The sequence below is a fragment of the Rosa chinensis genome, chromosome 2, assembly GCF_002994745.2.
Source record: "Rosa chinensis cultivar Old Blush chromosome 2, RchiOBHm-V2, whole genome shotgun sequence".
Taxonomy (NCBI): Eukaryota; Viridiplantae; Streptophyta; class Magnoliopsida; order Rosales; family Rosaceae; genus Rosa; species Rosa chinensis.
The window spans coordinates 3,784,638-3,807,539 of NC_037089.1; the positions used below are offsets into that span (position 1 = coordinate 3,784,638).

The window sequence follows — 22,902 nt, forward strand, 5'->3', positions numbered from 1 at the left end:
GCTCTAAGTGGCTCTCTATTATAACTTTTAGCTATCTCTCTCCTAAATATAGTGAGAGAGGGATGATGCTCTCTATAATTTAAAACATTTATTTTAAGTTATTTTATGTAATTTATAAATACATTTAAACTATTTAATAGTCATTTAAAAATTAATATAAATTCAAAACTAGCTAAAATAGAGAGCATTGATGCAGACATAATTCTAAAATGGCTAGTTAAAATGACTTTTTAGCTAAAATTTGACTCAAAAATGGCTAGCATTGCTAAAGATGCTCTGAGTTCCTTAAGTTTTTCATCAATTTAATTAGGAGCAGTATCTGTCATCGCACGTATGTTTGGTATGAATGTATGATCCAATAAGTAAATAATTCATTTGAACTGTCAAATCTCACCAACTCGAGTAGGCAACTTTATGCAAATTAATTAAGTACCAATAATTTTTCATTCAATTAATCTCCAAGCAAAATTTTATATAATTTATACCTAATCTGCAGTAATTTGCCTTAAAAACATATGAAATGGGTGGGTAACCAAACTATAATACCTTTTACTGTGTATGGTAAGGAATAATTGGCTTTCTTAATTATTTCCTTTTCGACCTAAAAGAGAAGCAAAGAAAAAACAAAAGGTAGTTATGAATTTTTCGTTTTGTAAAAGACAAAGTGAAGTAGTAAACTAAACACTCTTCAGTTCATCATCTCGGTGTGAATCGAAAACAGCCATCGATGAAGACAAGAAGGTTTCGACGAACCCTAATTGGCCAATGCAAAAGAGTGATGCTACAACTCTCAAAAAGCTGGTATGTAATATACATGAAAGTCGTTAGAGCTTGCTAGCTGCATGTGCATATATGAAGCTGCATTTTGAGCTAGGGCTGGTGCATAAGACACATTTCTAATAGGGTAAAGTACCCCAAAACCATGCATATGGGTCCTCAGATAAGGTTTTGCGGGTTTCAGCTGTCTGATAGACTCCACTTTGATGTCCTGATGTTCATGTCTAGGGTCGAACTTAAAAATTACACTTGTTTTCACTATTTACTAACAGAATTTGTGGGTTAAACCGAAATGACCCGCTAATGAATGAATGTTTAGTAGGTTAGCTCATTATCATTATCGAACTAAAACGTGTATGTTGACCGAAAACATGTGTTCACTAACTGCCGTTTTGGATTTTGCAGATTTGGGTCGATTAACGAGTTGCTAACTCTATGCCATGCTTGTTGAGAATCATCATCGTGTTCATGTCAATGTTTGGATTTTTGTTTTTCTATCTGGTGTAATAATAAGCTGTTAAAGGCTAAAAAGGAAGAGGATCGAATAAACCAGCTAGCGTAGATATAGGGCCAGCCATGAATCAATGATATCATTTTTATGATGATGATGATGATGATGATGATGATGATGGAATTGATGATCGATGAGGACCAAGTCCAGCAAGCAACCGGCAAGGATTGATTCTCATAATGTTAAAAGCCATATGGCAGAAATGATACAGTTTCCCACAGCAAACTGTCCCTACGTGGGTATGATGATTCAAGGAGCGCTTGAGAAAGAACACAAGTAAGAAAGGACTGCAAAGATGCGAAGAAGGAAAATGTTCGGTGAATTGACTAGGAGAGATTTAAACAATATCAATAGAGCAAACAAAAAAAAAAACTGTTTATTAGCTCCTTCTTGTGAGTTTATTTTAATTTTATTTTTTTATAAAAAAAAACGTCATTTTGCATGTATATATTATATATATGTTATCATTTTGTTTCTCAAATACTACACTTCTTGATGGCATTGTTAGTTTTTTAGACAGATTCTGCACATTAAAAAATATTTAAAAGAACAACAATATTTGGACTTTAAGAATGCCCAAAAGAAAATTGAAACTCAATATTAATTGAATGTGGCACATTACAAATCGTTTGCAATTTAACGATTTTCAGCTTTGAAATTTCAATATTCAAAAACACGGTAAGACTTTAGCTTGAAATCAGCAGATACATTAGTCCCCGGCCCCCTCACCCATATCACACATCCACAAAACTGATAATAAATAAAATCTCAAGTGGTATATATGGTATATCAAGCGAAGACAGGTTAGATATATGTCTTTTGTCTATTAACATATACGAACCAAATGGCGAAGCCAAAGTCCAAAGACATCATGTGACCATGTGTTTCACTCCCAATTCTCACTCTCTTTAATATAAACAAGAAAAACACATTGCATTTTAGTCTTTTTGGTCTACATAGAATTATTGATACCTGATTGTAGAAAGAATATATAGGTTCATCTTTCTGTGTTTCCTCCATAATTGATTCATTTTCTTTTTATGTATCATGCTCCATTTCTGTTATCTACTGCAATATATTCATGTTATGGCAGTACCCTCTCTGTCTCCGACAGCTAACGATAACAAGTTTCTAATTACTAATGTAACTTGATAAGCAAACAGAGTGAGGGTAAACCGGTAAAGATTCACAAATGCGTTAATAGGGATGAAGTGTTTTGGATAAGCAAAACAAGCTAACGTACATGGATGTTAGCTTTTATGCTAAAAAAGAACAATTCATGAATGTATCACCACCGAAATTCATGGAGCTACCTACATATCCTCGGAAGATAGATGGATTTTGATGTAGAATGAATGACAACCCGATTTGAAGAACAATTGGATTGTGCAAAAGGAGGAAAAGGAAAATGAAAGTTACCATTGCAACTTTCGCATTTGGTGTTTGATTCGATCGTGCCATAACTTTCCGGAAAGGGAATCGCACCAGGAACAAAACTCATTGCTATGCTACGACGTGTGGGCTTTTTTGGCGGGGTCGTTTAGGGCCTCAAAAATGCAATTTACTGTTTTTCAGAATTTTCGGTTTCTTAGTTTGTTTTGGGTTTGTTTTATTTTTACCCGTGGGCTGTAGAGTTTCATTGTTAGTCGCCCTAGGGTTTTTTTTTTCTCATATATAAGCAACCTTAAACGGCTGCAAAACTATCTTTCATCTTATTATCAATCAAATAGAGAATTTTCTCTTTTATCTCTGGTGGACTCCAGAACTCTTTGTTTAGGTTTATTGCTTGTAAACCTAGGTTACTGTTCCGACTGCGTCAAATTTTCAAGATTAATCAACTTACATTTATATGTCAATTATGAAGTTCAGATTAGTGGATGGAGCCATGAATGCGCTAGCTCATGATGAACTGATCGATACATAAACGTGCTGACGTGCATGCATGTTGTTCCTCGCACAACTGAACAACTGCATTTCCTGGTAGTTAAAGGAATTAAACTCGTCTGGATTCTGGAGTTGTAATCGATTAATTGAACAATCTCTGTGAGTTTAATTCGTATCTTTACTAATCGTCTGGATCAAGTTACGGATTGTGTATTTTTGATAAGTCATTAAATCACTTACCTATATATGTATATAGCATATATTAGTATAGCTAGGTAGGTAGTACGTACGACATGCATTGCTGATTGCTCTAGTTTAAATGGTAGAGACTGTTACTATATGTGGTCTGTAGCCTCCATCAATATACACCTAGCTACTATAGAAATCCTGGTATCCTTAATTCCCAGAAACAAAAAAACCGAAAGAGTACCGCATAGGAAGCTCTCAAGAAAATTGTTGGTTCTCACTTCTCTTCTCAGATCTTGATGTGGCACACATGGGGCGATCAATCTGTTGGATATCCCATGATACTACTCGAAAATGATGTTGCAGTGATGAAGAGTTCTATTAGGAGATGTAATAGTGGAGTTGTTTCTCAGTTGGATTTTCAGTTTTTCTACATGTTTAGACTAAGTGGATGTTTGTGCCCAAAATGCACATTGTTTTGGTATTATATTAAAACTAGAACAAGAAACTTGATTCTGTATGCAGTTTTATGTGGGATGTTGTGGAACAGATTTGTGGTCGTTGTAGGGCTTCTTTACTCAAATTGTAAGAACAAATGCATTAAAACCAAAGCAGGCCCAACAGTCACCACTCACCAGAGGCTATCAGAAAATTAAAACTAGTCTGTGCAGAATCAAAGAGAATCAAAGGGACAGAGGAACTTGACACGAGAAAAGGGTAGGCAATTTATGAAGGATTTTACCAGCAAAGTGACAGAAGCACAAAATGAGAAACCAAACAGGCTTTGCATTTATCAAGCTTATCCAGATTTCAGAGTAGTGCTTTGAATTGAAGCATTTATTTTTGAACCAATGGTTTTTGCTGTACTATGTCCTTGTTCTCAGTGAGTATGTTCATTTCAGTTCTTTCTAATTTCTTCATTTATTACTAATTATTTTCATGTTTCGTTTCATCCTTTTTGTGTATATATTGCTCTGTTGGTTTTCTAGGCTTTTATACTTTCATTTTCTTGTTGAGCCTTGCTGTTTCTGGTGCCCAAAGGAGCAAAGCTTATTCAGACCCCAAAAAGAAGAGGTAGCAAAGCCAACTCTGTGATGGGTTCTTGCAGCAGAAGAAGAGAGGATGAAGGCTCTGAAAATCCAGGCTTCTACAAGTGTGTTGATTACTCTGTTCTTTCAACAGGGAAGCTTGTATGTTCCCTCAACTTCTTCATAATCTTCTTTCTTTTAGATAGATTTTCTTCACTTTTGGAAAGCTGAAACCTTTATATGTTTCTCTAAGCAAAAAGATAGAAACTCCACATGCAATTTCACTTTCTTGTGTTCTGTATGTGTTGTAAAAGTTTTCTGCTTGTAAATCTGTCATAACCGTTTGTGGGGTTTTGGATTTGGCCACTAAATTAAGTTTTTAAATGCAAGCCAAAGAAATATACATGATCAAGTATTATAGTGGGTATTGTAGTCTTCTCTGGTGCAAGATTTTTGGCTCATCTATGGTGACTGTTGCTTGATATGATCTTTTATTATCTCCTTAGTAAATTAGTCTATATCTTGTATGTTGAACTTAATTGGCTAATTATTGTCATTTTAGGTTATGAAACCTAATGAGTCCTTAAAACCCAACCTCTACTGAATGCAACATAAAATCTAAAGAATCTGTCAACTGGTCAATGTACTTACTTCTTTATGCCTAGTTTGTATCCCACTTTATTCATTATCATTATTGGAGTACAAGTTTCTGCATGTTTGAGATAATCACATAACTATGATCAAAGGAAAAAAGAAAAGAAACAGGAGAGACATATAAGTTGCTTGTGCTTTTCTCAGTGATCAAGATATAAGTTGTTTGCTCTATATTCTGGTCTTAATATAATTTATATATTGATAATTGATTCAAACACTTTTGTTACAGAAAGTCCCCCAAGATTTTTGTGAGAATTTTGAAGTAAAGGTGCCTCATCAATGCCACCTTGAGACTTTTTCTGGATCTTGGCTTGTTGGTTTGAAAAGGATTAGTAGAGAGTTCTTCTTCAAAAAGGGTTGGAGGGAATTTGTAGAGGGAAATTGTTTGAAACTAGGTGAATATATGGTCTTGCAGTACATTGGACATGCAAAGTTCAATGTTGAAATTTATGGGCTCAATCGTTGCAATAAGATGTCAAAGGCTGGGAAAAGTGACAGGCTTCTTGATGATTTTGATGTGATTGTTGTGGACTCTGATTCAGATTCTGAAATTGAGTTTCCTAGTAAGTTTCTTTATCAACTGACAAACTTAATTTAATCGAAACTTTTCAGAAATCTGCCCTAACTTTTTTAATGTATGCAGGGGAACTGGTTTGTGGAAGAAAATTGTCAAGGAGAGGTAGACCTCGTAATTTAGCCACCGTAAACCGTTCTGGAAATCCCTGCTTCAGTGTCCAGATGTGCCAGACTCATGTGACCAAGGGACCATTGGTATGGAAACATGAACCCAACATATTGATGCATATATATATCAAACTTGTTTTTCTGACCAAGTATAGCAGTGCTTGTGATTACCAATCCCCAGTATCCTTATATTGATTCAACTTTAAAAACGAAAGAAGAGGCATTGCATTACTTTGAAAAGTTTCATACTTTTTGGTATCAGATTAGATTGATGTACCTTGTTTATCTAACTTTTGCAGCTCACACCAAGGAGCTTCATGAGGAACACACACAAGCCAAAGAAAGTTGAGCTTCAAGTTGGAGACATGGTCTGGGAGGTGAACTGGATCCATCCTTACCAGAAGTCTAGTAGGTTCAGTGGAGGCTGGCTACGTTTTGTGAGCCATAACGGATTGCAAGAGGGAGATTTATGTGACTTTGAGCTGATATCGAAGACAAATGAGGTTGCGGTGATGAACGTTTCTTTTAGGAAAATGTAGTATTTGAGTTATTTTTCAGTTTGGAGACATTAGATACTAATTTCTTAATGCGGTTTAGACTAAATGGGATGTTTGTGTAACAAGGGCACCTTGTTTTGGTACATTCAGAAGAACACAAAACATTGATTCTGTATGCATTATTCTGTAGGATATGGAATGGTATTGTGCTTTTATTGTGTTTGGATTATACCTTTGCCTTTCAACTTCAAGGGGAATATTGGACTCCCTCCATTCTTTTGCTAATATATATCTAATGATTCTATATAATTGTAGCAAAGACAGAGCAAAACAGAGTCCAATATTCATCAAGAAACTCAAGCAGTACAAATGAAGATAATCTATGCATAGAACAGAAGCAACTAGAGTAGGAAATGGGCTGATTCCTCAAAGTTTCTGGAAAAAAAAGAAAAAAAGATTCACAGTATGGGTTTTAGAGATGTCAGAGGCCCCGTAACCAAAGGCCGGTTTTCATAAAATACTAGTTTCGTTCTTTCAAGTTTCAACGTTATAGTAACACTTTTGTCTGTTTTTTTTTTCTTTTCTTTTTGGACAATTATATGACACCTTGTCAAATTGTTCATTTCTTACACTTTTTTGTAAATTTTTTGATTTGATTGTTATGTTCATGAGGCCAAAAATGTATACTTTTGATTCAAAAACTCTGTTTTGTTCCACCATTTTCTGTCAAGAACTCTTTAACACTAAAAGCCGAAAGGCTTTCGTTATCTGCTGGAAAGTTGCACATCAGACATCAGAGTTGTGGGAGCTCCAGGTCTACCGTGTAAATATCTGTCACTTAAGTCAGCAGCAAACCAATCAAGCTTGGCTGTCGACTTTCGGATGAGGCTAGATTTCCTTTGATAGATTATAGATATGTGTATCTCATTGGTTTCCACGACCGCCAACAACACAAACCCAAAGCCAAAGCCATTAAGAATTTTGGAGCCAAGCTCCATATGCACACACTCCAATCTTCTACTTCACTATCCCAAGTTTAAATTCAAACCCCTTCCTGTTTATTGAATCCCCTAGTTTGACCTAATGGCTTCCTTGTCTAGATTTGCTCTCAAAGATCTCAAGTTAAACACTTGTGAAGCTTACTATAGGCAAAGCTCTTCTTTATCATCAAGGAGGCTCCCAACCCATGTTGGTATGTTTGACTTCTGTGTTTTTTTCCTTTCTGGGATCGTGTTTTCTGTGCTTTTTGGCAATTGGGTTTAGTTTATTTGGTGATTTGGGAGCAAGAGTTTAATTCTTTTCAGTGTTCCCATCATGTGGGAATTGTGACAGTTCATTGTTTACCTCTGTTTCAAGTATTTTACTTTTCGAAAATTGATTGGTTTTCAGATGTAAGAGGTGAAATTTCTGTGCTTGAGAAGGGAAGAAGTTGTGCAATTCAAAGCAAGACATGGAGTCCAATTGTTGCTGCCGGTTCTTCAGTAGTTCAAACTTCAAGGTGTGTGATCTAGTGTTGTTTTGGTAGTGATTGATAAAATGAGCATATATGTTGATTGTTGATATGATCAAGTATAGCCTTTATTGATTAATATGCTGGTTTGTGGGAACAATAAGTTACCGTAGTTCACTTTTTAAGCAGACCCGAATAAGCTACATTGCTGTTCTTTAGTTATAGTTGGTCCTTGGAGACGTGGTATATACCAAAAGGAGAAGACAGAGCTCTTAAATTTTCAGAGAACTTGGCTGAAGCAATTTTGATAGCCCTATAGTTCTTAGTTGCTCTAAGTTTAATATGTTATTTGTTGTCAAATCCAAGTTAACTTATGTTTAGTTAAATCTTCACTCTTACTGTGATCAGGTTTGTATTGCTTTCCTAAATTCTTTTGATTTTTCTTTTTTCTGACCCAACCCACCAGATGGTACTTACCACTAACCAGTAATGCGTCCAAAACGTAAAATGTCTTCATTTAGCAACTAATTACAGAGATGGCTGCTCTTTTCATGCATTTTTAGGACTTCTTTATTTCGATAAGTAATCTGCGCCTCCTGATTAGTTACCAGTCAGTTCTACATTCTTTATATATTACTTGTATATGTAGGAACTCCAAAGTTCTGTGCAAGGCTGCTGCAAATGCATCTGGAGATCTTCCCAATCCTACTGGAATGAGTCAGTACGAGAGAATAATTGAAACTTTGACAACTCTATTTCCTGTATGGGTAGGTATCACATTACACTAATGAATATAATTACTATGATCCTGTTTTCTCTATTCAGACTTTCTTAAGCATACTTCTCTTCTGAACAATGTTGATCTCTGGAAAGACTTGCAAATTTAATTTCTACTTCCATGAAATAGGTCATATTGGGCACCATTGTTGGGATCTACAAACCATCTGCTGTAAGATCTATTTGCACACTCTTTTATCTATGACATATCAACTAGAGTATATCTAGCCTAATGTCGGGGTTCCTACAGGTAACTTGGTTGGAGACAGACCTTTTTACCCTTGGCCTTGGTTTCCTCATGCTTTCTATGGGTTTGACGTTAACTTTTGAGGATTTTAGACGATGCTTGCGTAATCCTTGGACTGTGAGTAGCATCTGCTTTCATTTAAGTCGGTGAACTTTGACAGATAGAATTAGCTAGTTGTAATGGTTATTAAATTTTATGCTGCAGGTTGGTGTAGGATTTCTTGCTCAGTACATGATCAAACCCTTACTAGGCTTTGTCATTGCCCTGGTAAAGATTTATGGCTTTTGTGTAATTTACTCTTGAAATGTAGTTTTCCTATGGAGTTTTTCTTTTATACCATTTGAGATCATATAACAGGTATTAGATTAGTATGTTCTGCAATTATATGTAAATATTTTGCTAGTACAGACCTTAGCACACCTGCTCATTTTTACCTCCCTTATTTTATGATCCTCTCTTCCCCTACAAAAAGGGGGAAGCTGTTCCCCTACAAAAAGGAGGAAGGTGGCTGGTTCTTCATATAAACATATTTTGGATGGTACAATGTTGAACACGACCTTCTAGTGTATTCAAGACTTTTTCTCTCTTTTCAGACGCTAAAGCTTTCTGCACCTATTGCTACTGGTCTTATTTTGGTCTCCTGCTGTCCTGGGGGTCAGGCATCAAATGTTGCAACTTATATCTCAAAGGGGAATGTTGCACTATCTGTTCTCATGACAACGTAAGTTGCATGCCATATAATTGTCTGAGAAGTTTATAGTTGTCTATCAAACAAAAATCTATAGCTTTTGCTGTATCTGAACGTCATGTATTAAATTATTGATTATCTTGTGGACTTTGTGTAGGTGTTCAACAATAGGAGCTATTGTTATGACACCTCTTCTTACCAAGCTGCTTGCTGGCCAGCTTGTTCCAGTTGATGCTGCGGTAAGTTCAAACATGATGGATAATCAGTGCGATACTGATGATCAGCCAATGTACTTAATCCATCTGTTCTTATGTATATCTGGTCATAGATACCATGTGATTTCGGAACCAATAATGAACAAAAGTTGTTTACACACTTCATCAGTTATGGGGCTGCAGTATGATAAAGTATGGTAAAGGGGATTCAACTATATTAGTAACAAAATGAAACATTTATTCAATATTATCTAAACTAAAGTAAAAAGATAACAACATTATCTTTATAAAGGCTCGTTTTACTACTTTGAAGTAGGATTGAAGATTCTCAGTACTACTTATACAGAGGTATTGACTTTGATATCTTTGTATTATCCTCTTTGCAGGGCCTAGCACTCAGCACTTTCCAAGTTGTTTTAGTGCCAACGATTATTGGAGGTAACTTTTAGTTATCATCAGAATATGAAAATGCATCTAGACATTTATGATATAATCTTCACTGGAGTACCTGCTTCATGTGACAGTACTGGCAAATGAGTTTTTCCCACAGTTCACTTCAAAAATAAGCTCAGTGACACCTTTGGTTGGAGTAATTCTCACCACTCTTCTCTGTGCGAGCCCGGTAAGTTTGCAAAATATATTGGATTGAGTAATTCACAATGGAAGTTTCAGTGGATAATGAGGTAACTTTAATTCTTATCATTTTATAGATTGGACAAGTTTCTGCAGTCTTGAAAGCACAAGGACCGCAATTAATACTCCCGGTGGCTGCTCTACATGCTGCTGCATTTGCCATTGGCTATTGGATTTCAAGGATATCTTTTGGTGAATCCACTTCTCGTACCATATCCATAGAGTGTGGGATGCAGGTAAAACATATTCCCTGTCAGTTTTTCCTTACTGCTTCCCCGTGGTGTTAGCCAAGGACGAACAAGATCATTGATCATATTTCCTACAAGGAAGTACCCTCTAATCTACGGTTTTGGTAATTTCATTTGCAGAGCTCGGCCCTTGGGTTTTTACTAGCTCAAAAGCATTTTACAAACCCCTTAGTTGCTGTCCCTTCTGCTGTTAGCGTTGTTTGCATGGCGGTATGGCTCTCTTTAAAATCTCTCGAGTTGAGTTATGGGGGTTCTCCAAACTACTAACTAAATTTTATTCTCGTAATTGTCCAACTTACAGCTCGGTGGCAGTGGTCTCGCTGTGTTCTGGAGAAACAAAGGCCTTCCGGTTGATGACAAAGATGATTTCAAGGAATGAGAAGTAGCCTCATCTTTTCCTAGTTAGAGATGGTTTTCTTTCATTACAAGGTCATGTTTGCATTATTAGACATCAGTTTTTTGTGATTTGAAAACTTTGGATTCAGGTCATTAGAACTCAGAAAATGGTAAAGAATGAAAGGGAAGGGATTTTCTTTGTTCTAGATTTTGGAAATAATTGAAGGCTTATGTTTTTTGTGTGGCAAATGTTGTGCCACAATCCAGGTTTTCTTGTGTGATAATTTCTTTACACTTTACAGGACCAGCAGCTATTGATGATTAGTATTGAGTGTGACCTGTGACTATGTTTCTGGCATGGTTTTGGTGCTTAATTAGGCACTAAATCATTGATTATCAATCACTCAATCAAGTAATCACCTTGGTTATGAAACTGAGGGATTAGAAGGAGAAACCATCTAGATCTCAATAAATAATAAAGCGCATCATGATCTTCCCAAGTCCCAACCACTTTGTCCTTGACTTTTTCTGTATACTTTGGCCAGTCAAACTTTCTTTTTCCTCTTTTTCTGGGATAGATAAATAAAGACATTTTGACAGACAGGTAAATCAGAGAGTCCATTCTGACACTGTTAATAGTGTCAATCTCATCTCTAATAATAAAATAGCGAAAGAGAAAAGAAAAAATAGAGAAAATGTGCCCAACTTTTTCTGATTATTTTTTGAACCTCTCTGTTTTTGTTTGTCACTATCAGCCCATTCACCCCAAGATCGTTACAAAAACCATGTGCCAAAACTACTCATTTTATAAAGTTATTGTGAAATTGAATAAGGAAAAGATTCTACTAATTGAGTAATTATTTATTTATTTTTTTCCTACAAAACAACATGAAACATGAATCAATAAATTTGTCTCGATAAAAGAAGACGACTTTAATTTCAATAATGACAAAATGATTCAATCATATGAGTTGATATGAAATAAGTCAACATCGTAAAATCATTCTTTTCATAGCTAAATATAGGGGTTATCAAATAGTACTTAGAATCAAACACTAATTTTTGAAAGAAAAATCACATATTGAAATTTTAAAATTACTGGAAGAGTACAAATTTGTTATAAGAGTGATGATTTGGTCCCCATAGCCATAGTCCATAGAGGCATATTTATTGCATACTTGCCCACCAAAGTTTTGGATTTTTTGATTAAAAAAAACAAAAACCCATAAAGAAATAATTTTTTTTTTAAAAAGAAGGGCCAAAAAAAAAAGAAGAAATTCTAGCTTATTATTGACTCAACGAGGAGGCATGGTCTTCAACTTTTCTATTACAAACAGAGTGAAGAAGCCAGAAGAAGAAACTTTCGAAGAAAACAAAACCCAGAGAGCAAAAAAGATAGAGACTTTCAAACTGCAAAACGTTATCATCTTGTTGAGGAATTGAAATCATCATCATGGCTCAGGCCAATTGGGAAGCTGATAAAATGTAAGTCTTTGTAATTCTTAGGGTCTTAAATCTCTGGGTTCTTTTTCATTGTCTCTCTTCTTATTATTATTGTCGCACTTGGGCCTTAGGGGTTTTTGATTCTAGGGTTTTGGGGCACCATTTGTTTTTCTTAGTTCTCAATTGGGTATTTGTTGGTTTTTTTTTTTGGCATTTGGGGTTCAGTTTGTGTTGTTGATTGTAGTAATTGATTAAAGGATCAAGCTTTTGTAATTTTTTGCCTGTTTGGGCTTGAAGGTTGTTGTTTTATGATCTTATTCTCTAATGGGTATTTAGATTTTTACATGTTTTGGTGATCTTGTTGGCACATTTTGAGATGTAATTCAATGGCTTCTGGGGTCTGTTTGGTTGAATTGAGGGTTGGAGTTTGGAGATTCTATGTATTTGCAGTTATCTCATGAGGACTATCTCCAGAACATAAGCTGGTAAAGAGGAAAGGAGTTTAACTTTCAGTTTCTGTTGTAGTAAGATTGAGAATTTCCTCAACTAAGAACACTAAAGCTTAGTTTTTCTTTTCCAAAAAGAAAGAAAGAAAGAAAAAGCTTACTACCAGCACCAGCTAAGAAAAAGCTTATTGAGTGGAGCCCAGATCACAGGGAAATTGGAACCCCAGAAAGTTGTTTCTTTCTTCGCAGGGAAATATGGCCTAAAGTCTGCTGATGTTTCCTATGGGTTGTTTTAGTAAATAAACAAATTTGCTCAACTGGGTGTTAAGGTTAATTAATGAAAGAATTTGATCCAGATTTCAAAAACTAACAAGCTAAATTTTTGGCATTTCAATTCATTTTCTTTGCATTGATTCATGGTTTTAGCATCATGTTAGATATCATGTTTGGCATTATAAACCCTCTGTGTTTCTCAGAAGCGTAAAGTTGTTTGATTCTGACATGTGGGCATAATTCTGTTTGGATCATAGGTTGGATGTGTATATATATGATTACCTTCTGAAGAGAAATTTACATGCTTCTGCAAAGGCATTTCAAGCTGAAGGAAAAGTTTCTACAGATCCTGTAGGTAAGAACATGCTTATAATGCCAAAGTACATAGATTACAGAGATTTACTGCACATTGCATGTTCATATCCAAATTGATTTTTCTTTCTTTCTTGGATTGTACAATAATACCAGCTATTGATGCACCCGGTGGCTTTCTTTTCGAATGGTGGTCTGTCTTCTGGGACATATTCATCGCTAGGACGAATGAAAAGCACTCTGAAGCAGCTGCATCTTATATTGAGGTGGTTATTTTGGTTTTCTAATAGTTCCTATCTGTTTCTCAATTTATGTTTGTGGGTTTACTTGATACTTTTGTTTTTGGGAGGTTGCATGGCAAAACTGTTGCATCTTTTATTCGGTGCAACCGGAATGTTGCACTCTTTTGGGAGAACTCTCTTTAAGGATTATAAAGAATGAATATTATGAGATTCATGAACTTTTGATGCAATTATGGAGATCTAATGCCAGTTTTTGTTTGCTGTGTCAGACTCAAGTGAACAAGGCTCGGGAGCTGCAACAGAAGCCTCAGCAGCATCCTCAAATGCAAATGCAGCATCTTTTGCAAAGGCATGCTGCTCAGCAGCAGCAGCAGCAGCATCAGCAACAACAACAACAACAACAACAACAACAACAACAACAACACCAGCAACAACAACAACACCCGCAACACCAGCAGCAGCAGCAGCAGCAGCAAAGACGAGATGGGACCCAACTTCTTAATGGAACTTCCAATGGGCTTGTTGGCACTGATCCTCTTTCGAGGCAGAACTCTGCAACTGCAAATGTCATGGCAACAAAAATGTACGAGGACAGATTAAAGCCTCCCATACAGAGGGATGCTTTGGATGATGCGGCTATGAAGGTAATAAGTTTTACCTAAATTCAGAATGACTTTCGTTTTATCATAGATTCCTTTCATATAGTGAAAATATTCACCATGCAGCAAAGGTTAGGTGACAATATGAATCAGCTTATGGATTCAAATCGTGCATCATTGGTGAAAGTAGCCACAGCAGGTGGCCAGTCTCCCGGGTATTTCTCTCAAATATTTCATATTTATCATGACTTGGTTTTATAATGTAAAACATACTCTTCGCATGGAATTGATTTTTTACACAAAATGAAAGTTGTTGAACTCCTTCCATACAGTCAAATGCTGCATGGTACACCTGGAGGTATGTTGGGGAATCTTCAACAAGCTCACAATCGGAGTCAGCAACTTCCTGGATTGATGCAGGTAATGATCATTGTTGAGTCTGTTTTTTACTTCATTTTATCCTCACAATTCTTGTTTGCTTATTTTGGGACCGTTTTGCATGGTGAAACAGGACATAAAGAGTGAGATGATGAACCCCAGAGCTGCTGGGCCAGAAGGATCATTGATTGGTCTTCATGGTATTGATTTATATGTTTTCTCTACTAGGAATAACCGGATTTGATTTGGATATGAAACTTGTGTAGTGTAATCAACTAGTAAAATTCTTTGGCTTAGTGGAGAATTGTTGCTATTCAGTCACACGGCATGTAATTAGTATTGAAATCTGATTGGAGTGCAATTTTGTGTTTATAATCCTGCGCTTTACCAATGAATGATTCATTTGTTCATATTAGGATCAAATGAAGGCAGTAGCAATTTGACTCTGAAGGGGTGGCCTTTAACGGTAGGGCTCAGTGCTGATATTATCTTTTGCATTTCCCTCAATTCTGATTTGTAGTTTGTTATATATCTATCTTTTTCTTGTATTTCAACTGGATTGTCTGATCTTTATTTGCGCCTTTGTTAGTACATGTCTTCTTTTCTAATGAGATTTAACCTTTTTTTCTTTTTTTTTGTCTTTTAGGTTCGACCTGGAATTCTTCAGCAGCAAAATTCCATGATGCAGTCCTCTCAGCCCTTTAATCAGCTTCAGCTCCAGCAGCAACTTATACTTCAGGCACAACAAAATTTAGCTTCCCCATCTACCAATGACTTGGAAACTAGAAGGCTATCAATGCTCCTCAATAGAAATATACCTAACGTTGATGTACCTAACGTTGGATCGCCTGTTCAAGTGGGTTGCCCTGTAATGCCTGGTGCAGATGCAGATATGCTTATGAAGGTATAATTTATGGGTCTGAATTTGGAAAACCTCATGATATATTTATAATCATTAGACCTTGTGAAACTTTAAGCTTCCAGAACATATTGGTTTATATGAATAACCAACTTATCAGTTACAGCAACAGCAGCTGCAAAGCAACAATCAACACCAACACCAACAACAGCAACAGTATTCACAGCATCCATTTTCAAGTCAACACCCTCAGAGTTCGAATCAACACATCCAGCAGCAAGAAAAGATCACTGGTGCTGGCAGCTTTACAGCTGGTGGTAGCATGTCTAACTCCTTTCAAGGCAATGATCAGGTTTGTTTATATAGCTATAGATCCTTTCAATTATATGTGTCTTTCCTTTTCTTCAACTTGACCTTTTCAGAAAAAGTGTTTTGCAAATTATCTACATGTGCCACAGTTTTTTATGAATGCTAAACTACTGATTCCTTCTTTTTTCATAGTGAGACAATATGGATATTTTCTTTTTTACATGTGTTACCTTTCTATCCTTTATGACATCTATTTTAATTATAAGATTTGAACTTCATCATATTGCCTGGGTAAATTGTTTTTAGTCTGTATTTATTGATGCGGATTTGATCCTCTGATTAGAGCTGAAAATAGATATATTCGGGCTGGTTTTCTCATTTAGTTTTCCATGTTTGTTAAAGGCTCCAAAGAATCAAATGGGGCGAAAGAGGAAGCAGCCAGTGTCATCTTCAGGTCCTGCCAATAGTTCAGGGACTGCTAATACCACTGGACCATCCCCCAGTTCACCTTCAACGCCTTCTACTCACACGGCAGGAGATGCGAACTCTGTGCCAACTTTGGCCCATAATAGCGGTTCATCGAAGTCTCTGCTTATGTTTGCTTCTGATGGTCTAGGCTCAGTTGCCTCGGTGCCAAATAAATTGGTATGAAGCTAGTCATTGTTTTATCAACTTGTTTGCATGAATTGCATTTGGGGTGCTTATTAAGCCCCTTCTCTGTTCAGTAGCAATTATTGGCATGTACCACAGTGGGTCTGAGTCTGGTTGATATATTGGATGGAGAAATGTTAACCACATTTCTAATTTTCTCCCTATTCCTAGGTCTTGAGTTGTATTCCACCAAGTCACTTGTAGTAGGTGTAACATGCTAGGCTTGCCTCATATTACCTGTTATTGCCCTTTGAGAAAGTACAGACTATTTCGTTGCAGCAAATTGTTCTGAGCGCTTCATTTGTCAGTCATTAACTAGGGCTGTATATTGCAGAATGATATGGACCGATTTGTGGATGATGGATCTTTAGAGGATAATGTTGAATCATTCTTATCACATGATGATGCTGACCCTAGGGATAGAGTTGCTCGGTGTTCAGATGTCAGCAAAGGTACGATCAATGCTGACTTTTGTATTGATCTGTCACTGATACATCACAAGATGTATGGTTTTACTTATGTTATAGTAGAAACATAATAGAATGCTTTTTTTCTTAATGAAACTAGGCTTCACTTTTTCGGAAGTTCGGGCTATTACTGCAAGTTCAAGTAAAGTCGAGTGCTGTCACTTCTCAGCAGATGGGAAAACACTCGCCACTGGTGGGCATGATCGAAAGGTGAGCTAGTTAAATTAAAGTATTTATGTAAGGCTGGGCATGAACAACTATATATATTATGTTTTCATTCAAAAAAAAAACAACAACAACATTGCAATGTAATGGAAAAGTTTGAAATACTATTTCAATTGATATAAGGTTTCTGAAAACACAAAATATTCATTATTTCTTGATGGTTTTAATGCGCAGGCTGTATTGTGGTCTACAGAGTCCTTCACTGTAAAGTCTACGCTTGAAGAGCATTCTCAGTGGATAACGGATGTTCGATTCAGTCCTAGTATGTCAAGGCTAGCTACATCTTCCGCTGACAAAACTGTCAGGGTCTGGGATGTTGATAATGTTAGTAAATATACTCTTCTGTTTTCATGGTCAAGGCAATAGTTCTTTTTCATTTATCTCTGACTCAATCAAATATTGATTATGCAGTGCTATTTGCATTGACCTTGACTGTGTCTTTTCATTTTTTAGGTCCACGCCTTTTGTGATTGCTATCATTATGCTTGTATATGGGAACAAATTTTTGTTAATAGTAGCCAATCCATAGTTTCAAGTGAAATAAAAGAATTGGTCACTGATAAATTTTATTCGTTAAGTACTGCTCAAAATTGAATACAGAATCAACCAATTTGATTGTGTAAAATCTGACAAATGGTTGTTTGGATATCTTTCATTATCGTACTCTGTTAACTGCTGAACCGTCCATTTGTATTTAATCTAGTGTATTGAATGCTTATTAATTGTGCAGCCTGGCTATTCACTTCGTACTTTTATGGGACATTCTACAACTGTTATGTCACTAGACTTCCACCCTACTAAAGAGGATCTTCTGTGCTCTTGTGATAACAACAGTGAGATAAGATACTGGAGTATCAAGAATGGTAGTTGTATTGGAGTTTCCAAGGTATGACATATGAAATTAATTTATCTCCACTATATAAGGAACTAACATAGTTTGGTACTTTGTTTAGTCAGCTCCAATAATACTTTCTCTATTTTATCAGGGTGGTGCAACTCAGATGAGGTTTCAACCTCGTCTTGGAAGGATGCTTGCTGCTGCAGGTGATACTCTTGTATCCATAATTGATGTAGAGACCGAAAGTTGCACGGTTAAATTACAGGTTAGTTGTGAGCTTCCCAATACTATATAACATGCTTGGTATTGACTTTTAACTTGATCACAAACGGGCAATTGAGGTATCCACCACATTCTTGCTTGAATGAGGTGTATATCAGCATAATGCAGTTATTTGCTACTTTTTAATTTGACGACTTGAAGCAATTCATAAAGCTGTTCCTGCAGCTCTCCTGTCTTCTGTTTTTTCTTGGCTCAATAAGAAAATGCCCGATGGAATGCTTTCTGATGTTTATCTTGTGGTATTGTCATCTAGGGTCATAAGAACCTTGTCAATTCTGTGTGCTGGGATTCTTCTGGTGAGTATCTAGCCTCTGTGAGTGATGACTCGGTTAGAGTATGGGCAGTTGGCTCCAGTAGCAAAGGCGAATGCCTTTACGAGTTACCGTGTTCTGGCAACAAATTTCAGACATGCGTCTTCCATCCTACTTATCCATCATTGTTGGTTATCGGCTGTTATGAGGTGAGTCATAACTGCTCTATCTCTCCCTCACAATTTCATTTAACCAAGCATTGTGTTTAGATTACTTCACTTCTATATTGGGTTGGTTCTCTGATTCACATACTTGGTAAAGTGTAATCCTACTTTAAAGATAAACTTATTATGCGATGACTCGCTCTTATTGGAGCTACTAAATGGTTTTCTGCTTATTGTGAATTTGTGTTTATCCAGACATTGGAACTTTGGAACATGAGCGAGAACAAGACAATGACCTTGCATGCACATGACAAGCTAGTATCTTCTTTGGCAGCGTCAAGTTCCACTGGCATGGTAGCTTCAGCTAGCCATGATAAGTTCGTGAAGTTATGGAAGTGATTTAGTCTTTATCTACCATCTGCATCACACATCCTAAGAGTCGGCTACAACATGCTTTTGTTAGTTCTCTATATTGGGTTATACTATGTCATAGTAAGTACATAAGAGAGTTTTTAGATCTTAGCAGTCCCAGTTTAACCCATAGAAGAGCTTACTTGCGATGTCAGCAACAAATGCTTATAATATATGAAGTATCAAACGACGATGGTTTTGTTAGACAACCTCGAGCAATATGATGGCCCTCTGTGGCTCATGGTGCTTGGGAAACTAAAGCTTATTGGTTATCATTATCCAACTAACTAGTCATTTCGGCTTTCGGGTTTACTATGTGACAAGTGGACAAAGGAAAGAAAAATGCGAGAGTTTAAAAGAATGTACGCTAAGTAGGCTTTCTATTCATGCATGTATGGTGCTTGGTCCGTGTCATTCCTGATTAGATCAAGTGCCCTGTTGAAATGTGTTCCTTTGATACCAAGGTATTCCTTCCAAGTTACCGGTCGATATAGGGGAGGATGATCTTGGTCGATCAACTTCATCGGCGGTGATATCTTCACGTCGTACGGTGGGCTGTAGAAGTAGGCGATGGAGATGCGGTGATATAGCTCATTGACAACCGCACGATGCACTGCAGTCTTGAACCGGCCGTTGGATAGTATGTGCAACAAATCACCTACATTGACTACAAGTGCACCGGGGACCGGGTGAACCGGCACCCAACCAATCCCATCCTTAAAGACTTGCAGGCCACTTATGTTGCTTTGGTTTAGCACTGTGAAAATTGAGGAGTCTGTGTGAGGAGCCAACCCCATGGCTCGGGACGGGTCCGGACAAACCGGATACGAGTTCAGTTGCAAGACCTGTGGAAAATTTCTGCCGCTCTTTTTGGGCCGGTTCAGCCATTTAACATCTTCTTGGTCCAAGCCCAATGATCCAAGCAACAGCCTTATCAATTTTCCACATAGGCCCTTCATCTTCTTTTGGTACTCCTCCATTACATTACTGCATGAGTAGGCATCTTCAGGGTCAAAATGGTCATACACACATGGTAACATGACTAATATCTGATAGTCAATCGTCAAAAGCATGATTTAACTTGACAGGCAGGTCATGCATTTCAAGCTACGAATACGTACCAGAAGTAGGTTTGGACCGAGTGGTCATCTGGCCAGAGCTGAGCCGCATGTTTAAGCGGAGACCCGATCATCGTGAAACCCTCCGACCACATCAGCTTTGCGAAGTTGGCGGAAATGCGGGCTCGCCCGTAACCGGTTAAGCTCTCCGGTGATCGAAGTGCCTGGAGTTTTTGGTCCCTAGGCAGCTCAAACAATCCACGGGCTTGTAGCTCCGCTTCTTGGATTAAGTTCATTGGAATGCCGTGGTTGGTGACTTGGAACACACCCCATTGCTCAGAGGCAAGCTGTATGAGCGAGGCGGCATTCGGGTCAAGTAGGTCTATGATGGGTACGAGTTCTGTGAAGGGGTGGTGGTCCGTGGAGGAGTCCCAAGTGTGGGAGTCGGGTAATGTGTGGATGGAGTTGAAGTCGAGTGGGACGATATGGGAGAGGTTTCGGGTAGTAGTTGAACTCATGACTTTAATCTGAGGATTTAGCTACAATGATGATCAGTAACAATGTTGCAGCTAATTAATTAAGGGAATATGTTGGTTCCTATTTATAACTGCTTTGCTAATTGGGTAGTTATTAGTAGCCCTTGCTCGGCTTCGTTACCTTGGTACTAGCTAATTTTAGGTAACTCTGAATGCACAGATTTTTTCTTGTTATAGAGTTACACCATAAACGTCGGTGCCTGAAATTAATGAGGCCGGTGTCTTGTGAAACTGGAAAACGAGTTCTTTTACAGGCCGGTCACCGGCCTTCTTTCGATTTAGATCTTTATCTACATGGGTTATTTCCTCTTTAGAGAAAGCGTATAAGAATGGTGGGGATCGAGGAAGGAACTTGCGATGTTCACATAGAGTAAGTGGCACCTAGTTATAGCCTTTTATGCTCTACATGCCTGTCAATTTCTACTTCATTACTCGATTTGGCACACTGTAGGAAGTAGAACCATCCTCAATCGGTTCATACTTTAACGTTTTCTCTGAAACGGAATGATTCCCATGATGAAAAGAAAGACAACTGAGATGACTTGTAGATTATGAAACTCTCCACGAGGCCACCACGAATTAATACACCGTCAAAAGGTTATTCACCAAAATTATATAAGAAATTAATGTTTAGGGAAAATTTTAAGAAATAACAGTATTGATATCACTTTGGAGGTGTCATGCTAGCATTTGTGGTATATCATGACATTGTCAACACTCATTTTTATTGAGATTCTCTCATGCTATAATCTCATTATTAGTGAATTCATAACCTCCAATTTATAAAGAGAAGTCACTAAACTAAATGGTACTAAACAACCATTCATTTGAGGAAAACGTGGCTTGGTCGTTCTTGCATAGAGGCATGACTTGTCCGACAGTGCGCCCCCGTGGCGTCGTCAACCAACGGGCTAGAAGGGACGTAGTGTCTGGAGGTCCGTGGTCCAATCGGAGTGAGCACTACGGGGGCGTGGCGTCAACATCCAGATTGGCTGAGGGTGAAAGGGATGGGCGGTGATGGTTAGATGGTTGGCCGGTGGGGCTAGCGGCAACTTATCCAGGAGCAGAGCGAGGTCATTACAGTAGGGCGGCAACGCTGGGATCCTTTGTGATATGAGGATTCGGAGCAGATTGTTTGGATTTGATCTGGATGGGACAGATTGATCTCGATCTGGGGAGGGTCGTCGTCTCTTGCCGGCACGGTAGGGAGGATGGAGGGATGGATGTATGGTGCACCGACATGCGGCGTTAGGCAGGGTTCGGAGATGAGGTTGCAGGAAGGGTGGCGCAGGCTGGATGGGGGAGGCGTGAAACTTGCATTGTTCAACCACGACTTGGGCTAAGCGGTAGATGGGCCTGGGCTTTGACCTTTGACCCAGTTTATTTTTCTGTTTTGTTTTATTGTTATTTACTTTTAGTAGTATGTGGCTCTATGCCTACAATAAGTCCCTACCACCTTTAGGTAGGGCGATGTGGGCTTTGTCCCGGTATGCACACTCAGTGTGCCTTGTCTGGCCTAGTGAGGCGGCGTGCTATTTGGTTAATCAAATTGATGCAACCTCCTAGTGGCAGGATGAAACAGAGTGTTACCAGATTTATTTCCATGAGGCAACATAGTGGGAAAACTGTGTTATTTGTAATTATGCTTCTTCATGTAAGAGTTATCTTTCCGATATGTCAAAGCAAATAGAGTAGCCATTCGTGCACTCTTTGCTAATTGGTGCTTGTTAGAATAAATAGATTTTGTGGAGACTTCTGGTATTATTTCAGGACGTTCTCTCTATGTTTTTTGTAATCTGGGGTTTAAAATCTACATCCCCCCCCCCCCCCCCCCTTATATTCTGTTGTTTCATTAATTAAGGCTTGAGGACAGCCGCAACAGCCCATTTAAAAAATTAAAATAAAATCTCATCATTAGTAAATTATGATTTTTATAATCTATAACCAAATTATGGTTTGCAAAAATATCGAATTTTTTATTTTTGACAATTTTTTCCCAATTTTCAAATTGGAAAAATCATTAAAATTTTTGATATTTTTAATTACGGTCGCTTGAAACATATTCTAAAAACATGCATAAACTATGATGAAATTATGATAGGAAAATTTTACATAAAAAATGGTCTTGAAATGGTTTGGCACTCATGGTATACCATGCATGTCAAACCTTGTCAACACCTATTTTTATTAAGGATTAATTCATGTTTACCTACCTGAACTTTTACTCATTCTTCATGTTAGTTCCTGAACTTCCAATTTCATCAAGATTACCCCTGAACTTCCAATTTCATCAAGATTATCCCTGAACTCCCAATTTTCATCAGCCATGTCCAATTCTCGAAG

The 22,902-nt window shown here is 37.5% G+C and overlaps 4 protein-coding genes across 8 annotated transcripts; 3 read left to right on the forward strand and 1 right to left on the reverse strand.

The window, feature by feature from the left end:
• Window positions 1-3,732: 3,732 nt before the first annotated feature.
• On the forward strand, window positions 3,733-6,501 carry LOC112190720 (B3 domain-containing protein Os11g0197600). Of its 2 annotated transcripts, none has more exons than XM_040515748.1 (5): window positions 3,733-4,245; window positions 4,400-4,548; window positions 5,270-5,603; window positions 5,684-5,811; window positions 6,024-6,501. In XM_040515748.1, the coding sequence occupies exons 1-5, from the start codon at window positions 4,227-4,229 to the stop codon at window positions 6,261-6,263; spliced, it is 870 nt and encodes a 289-aa protein (XP_040371682.1). In that variant the 5' UTR covers window positions 3,733-4,226; the 3' UTR covers window positions 6,264-6,501. The 2 variants fall into 2 exon arrangements, with proteins under 2 accessions (XP_040371682.1, XP_024185965.1); XM_024330197.2 differs by having other exon boundaries at window positions 3,733-4,241; window positions 6,024-6,499.
• Window positions 6,502-7,304: 803 nt separating this feature from the next.
• LOC112187749 (sodium/pyruvate cotransporter BASS2, chloroplastic) lies at window positions 7,305-11,218 on the forward strand. The gene is made up of 13 exons (XM_024326664.2): window positions 7,305-7,413; window positions 7,611-7,719; window positions 8,321-8,438; window positions 8,579-8,620; window positions 8,699-8,812; window positions 8,900-8,962; window positions 9,289-9,416; window positions 9,541-9,622; window positions 9,985-10,036; window positions 10,123-10,220; window positions 10,309-10,467; window positions 10,600-10,689; window positions 10,781-11,218. Exons 1-13 carry the CDS (start codon window positions 7,305-7,307, stop codon window positions 10,856-10,858), a joined length of 1,242 nt encoding a protein of 413 aa, XP_024182432.1. The 3' UTR covers window positions 10,859-11,218.
• Window positions 11,219-12,139: 921 nt separating this feature from the next.
• LOC112186333 (transcriptional corepressor LEUNIG) lies at window positions 12,140-19,277 on the forward strand. 4 transcript variants are annotated; one of them, XM_024324708.2, is made up of 18 exons: window positions 12,140-12,300; window positions 13,235-13,332; window positions 13,446-13,555; window positions 13,801-14,175; window positions 14,257-14,345; window positions 14,463-14,550; window positions 14,642-14,708; window positions 14,925-14,974; window positions 15,155-15,412; window positions 15,528-15,719; window positions 16,079-16,321; window positions 16,662-16,779; window positions 16,895-17,004; window positions 17,194-17,343; window positions 17,750-17,905; window positions 18,006-18,122; window positions 18,393-18,599; window positions 18,810-19,277. In XM_024324708.2, exons 1-18 carry the CDS (start codon window positions 12,269-12,271, stop codon window positions 18,951-18,953), a joined length of 2,604 nt encoding a protein of 867 aa, XP_024180476.1. In that variant the 5' UTR covers window positions 12,140-12,268; the 3' UTR covers window positions 18,954-19,277. The 4 variants fall into 4 exon arrangements, with proteins under 4 accessions (XP_024180476.1, XP_024180477.1, XP_024180479.1 ...); XM_024324709.2 differs by having other exon boundaries at window positions 15,534-15,719; XM_024324711.2 differs by having other exon boundaries at window positions 15,540-15,719.
• A 68-nt stretch (window positions 19,278-19,345) lies between these two features.
• On the reverse strand, window positions 19,346-20,541 carry LOC112186336 (gibberellin 3-beta-dioxygenase 1). Its single transcript, XM_024324714.2, has 2 exons — window positions 20,087-20,541; window positions 19,346-19,952 (listed from the first exon to the last, which is right to left on the reverse strand). Exons 1-2 carry the CDS (start codon window positions 20,539-20,541, stop codon window positions 19,346-19,348), a joined length of 1,062 nt encoding a protein of 353 aa, XP_024180482.1.
• Between the last annotated feature and the right edge of the window lie 2,361 nt (window positions 20,542-22,902).

Coding starts and splice junctions, on each gene's coding strand:
- LOC112186333 (XM_024324708.2), top strand. CDS start 12,269: ATGGCTCAGGCCAATTGGGAAGCTGATAAAAT. Junction 12,301..13,234: donor AATTGGGAAGCTGATAAAAT/GTAAGTCTTTGT, acceptor TTTGGATCATAG/GTTGGATGTGTATATATATG. Junction 14,346..14,462: donor GCAGGTGGCCAGTCTCCCGG/GTATTTCTCTCA, acceptor CCTTCCATACAG/TCAAATGCTGCATGGTACAC.
- LOC112186336 (XM_024324714.2), bottom strand. CDS start 20,541: ATGAGTTCAACTACTACCCGAAACCTCTCCCATATCGTCCCACTCGAC. Junction 19,953..20,086: donor TCGGTCCAAACCTACTTCTG/GTACGTATTCGT, acceptor CTACTCATGCAG/TAATGTAATGGAGGAGTACC.
- LOC112187749 (XM_024326664.2), top strand. CDS start 7,305: ATGGCTTCCTTGTCTAGATTTGCTCTCAAAGATCTCAAGTTAAACACT. Junction 8,621..8,698: donor GGATCTACAAACCATCTGCT/GTAAGATCTATT, acceptor GGGTTCCTACAG/GTAACTTGGTTGGAGACAGA. Junction 10,037..10,122: donor AGTGCCAACGATTATTGGAG/GTAACTTTTAGT, acceptor TTCATGTGACAG/TACTGGCAAATGAGTTTTTC.
- LOC112190720 (XM_040515748.1), top strand. Junction 4,549..5,269: donor TTCTTTCAACAGGGAAGCTT/GTATGTTCCCTC, acceptor CTTTTGTTACAG/AAAGTCCCCCAAGATTTTTG. Junction 5,604..5,683: donor TTCTGAAATTGAGTTTCCTA/GTAAGTTTCTTT, acceptor TAATGTATGCAG/GGGAACTGGTTTGTGGAAGA.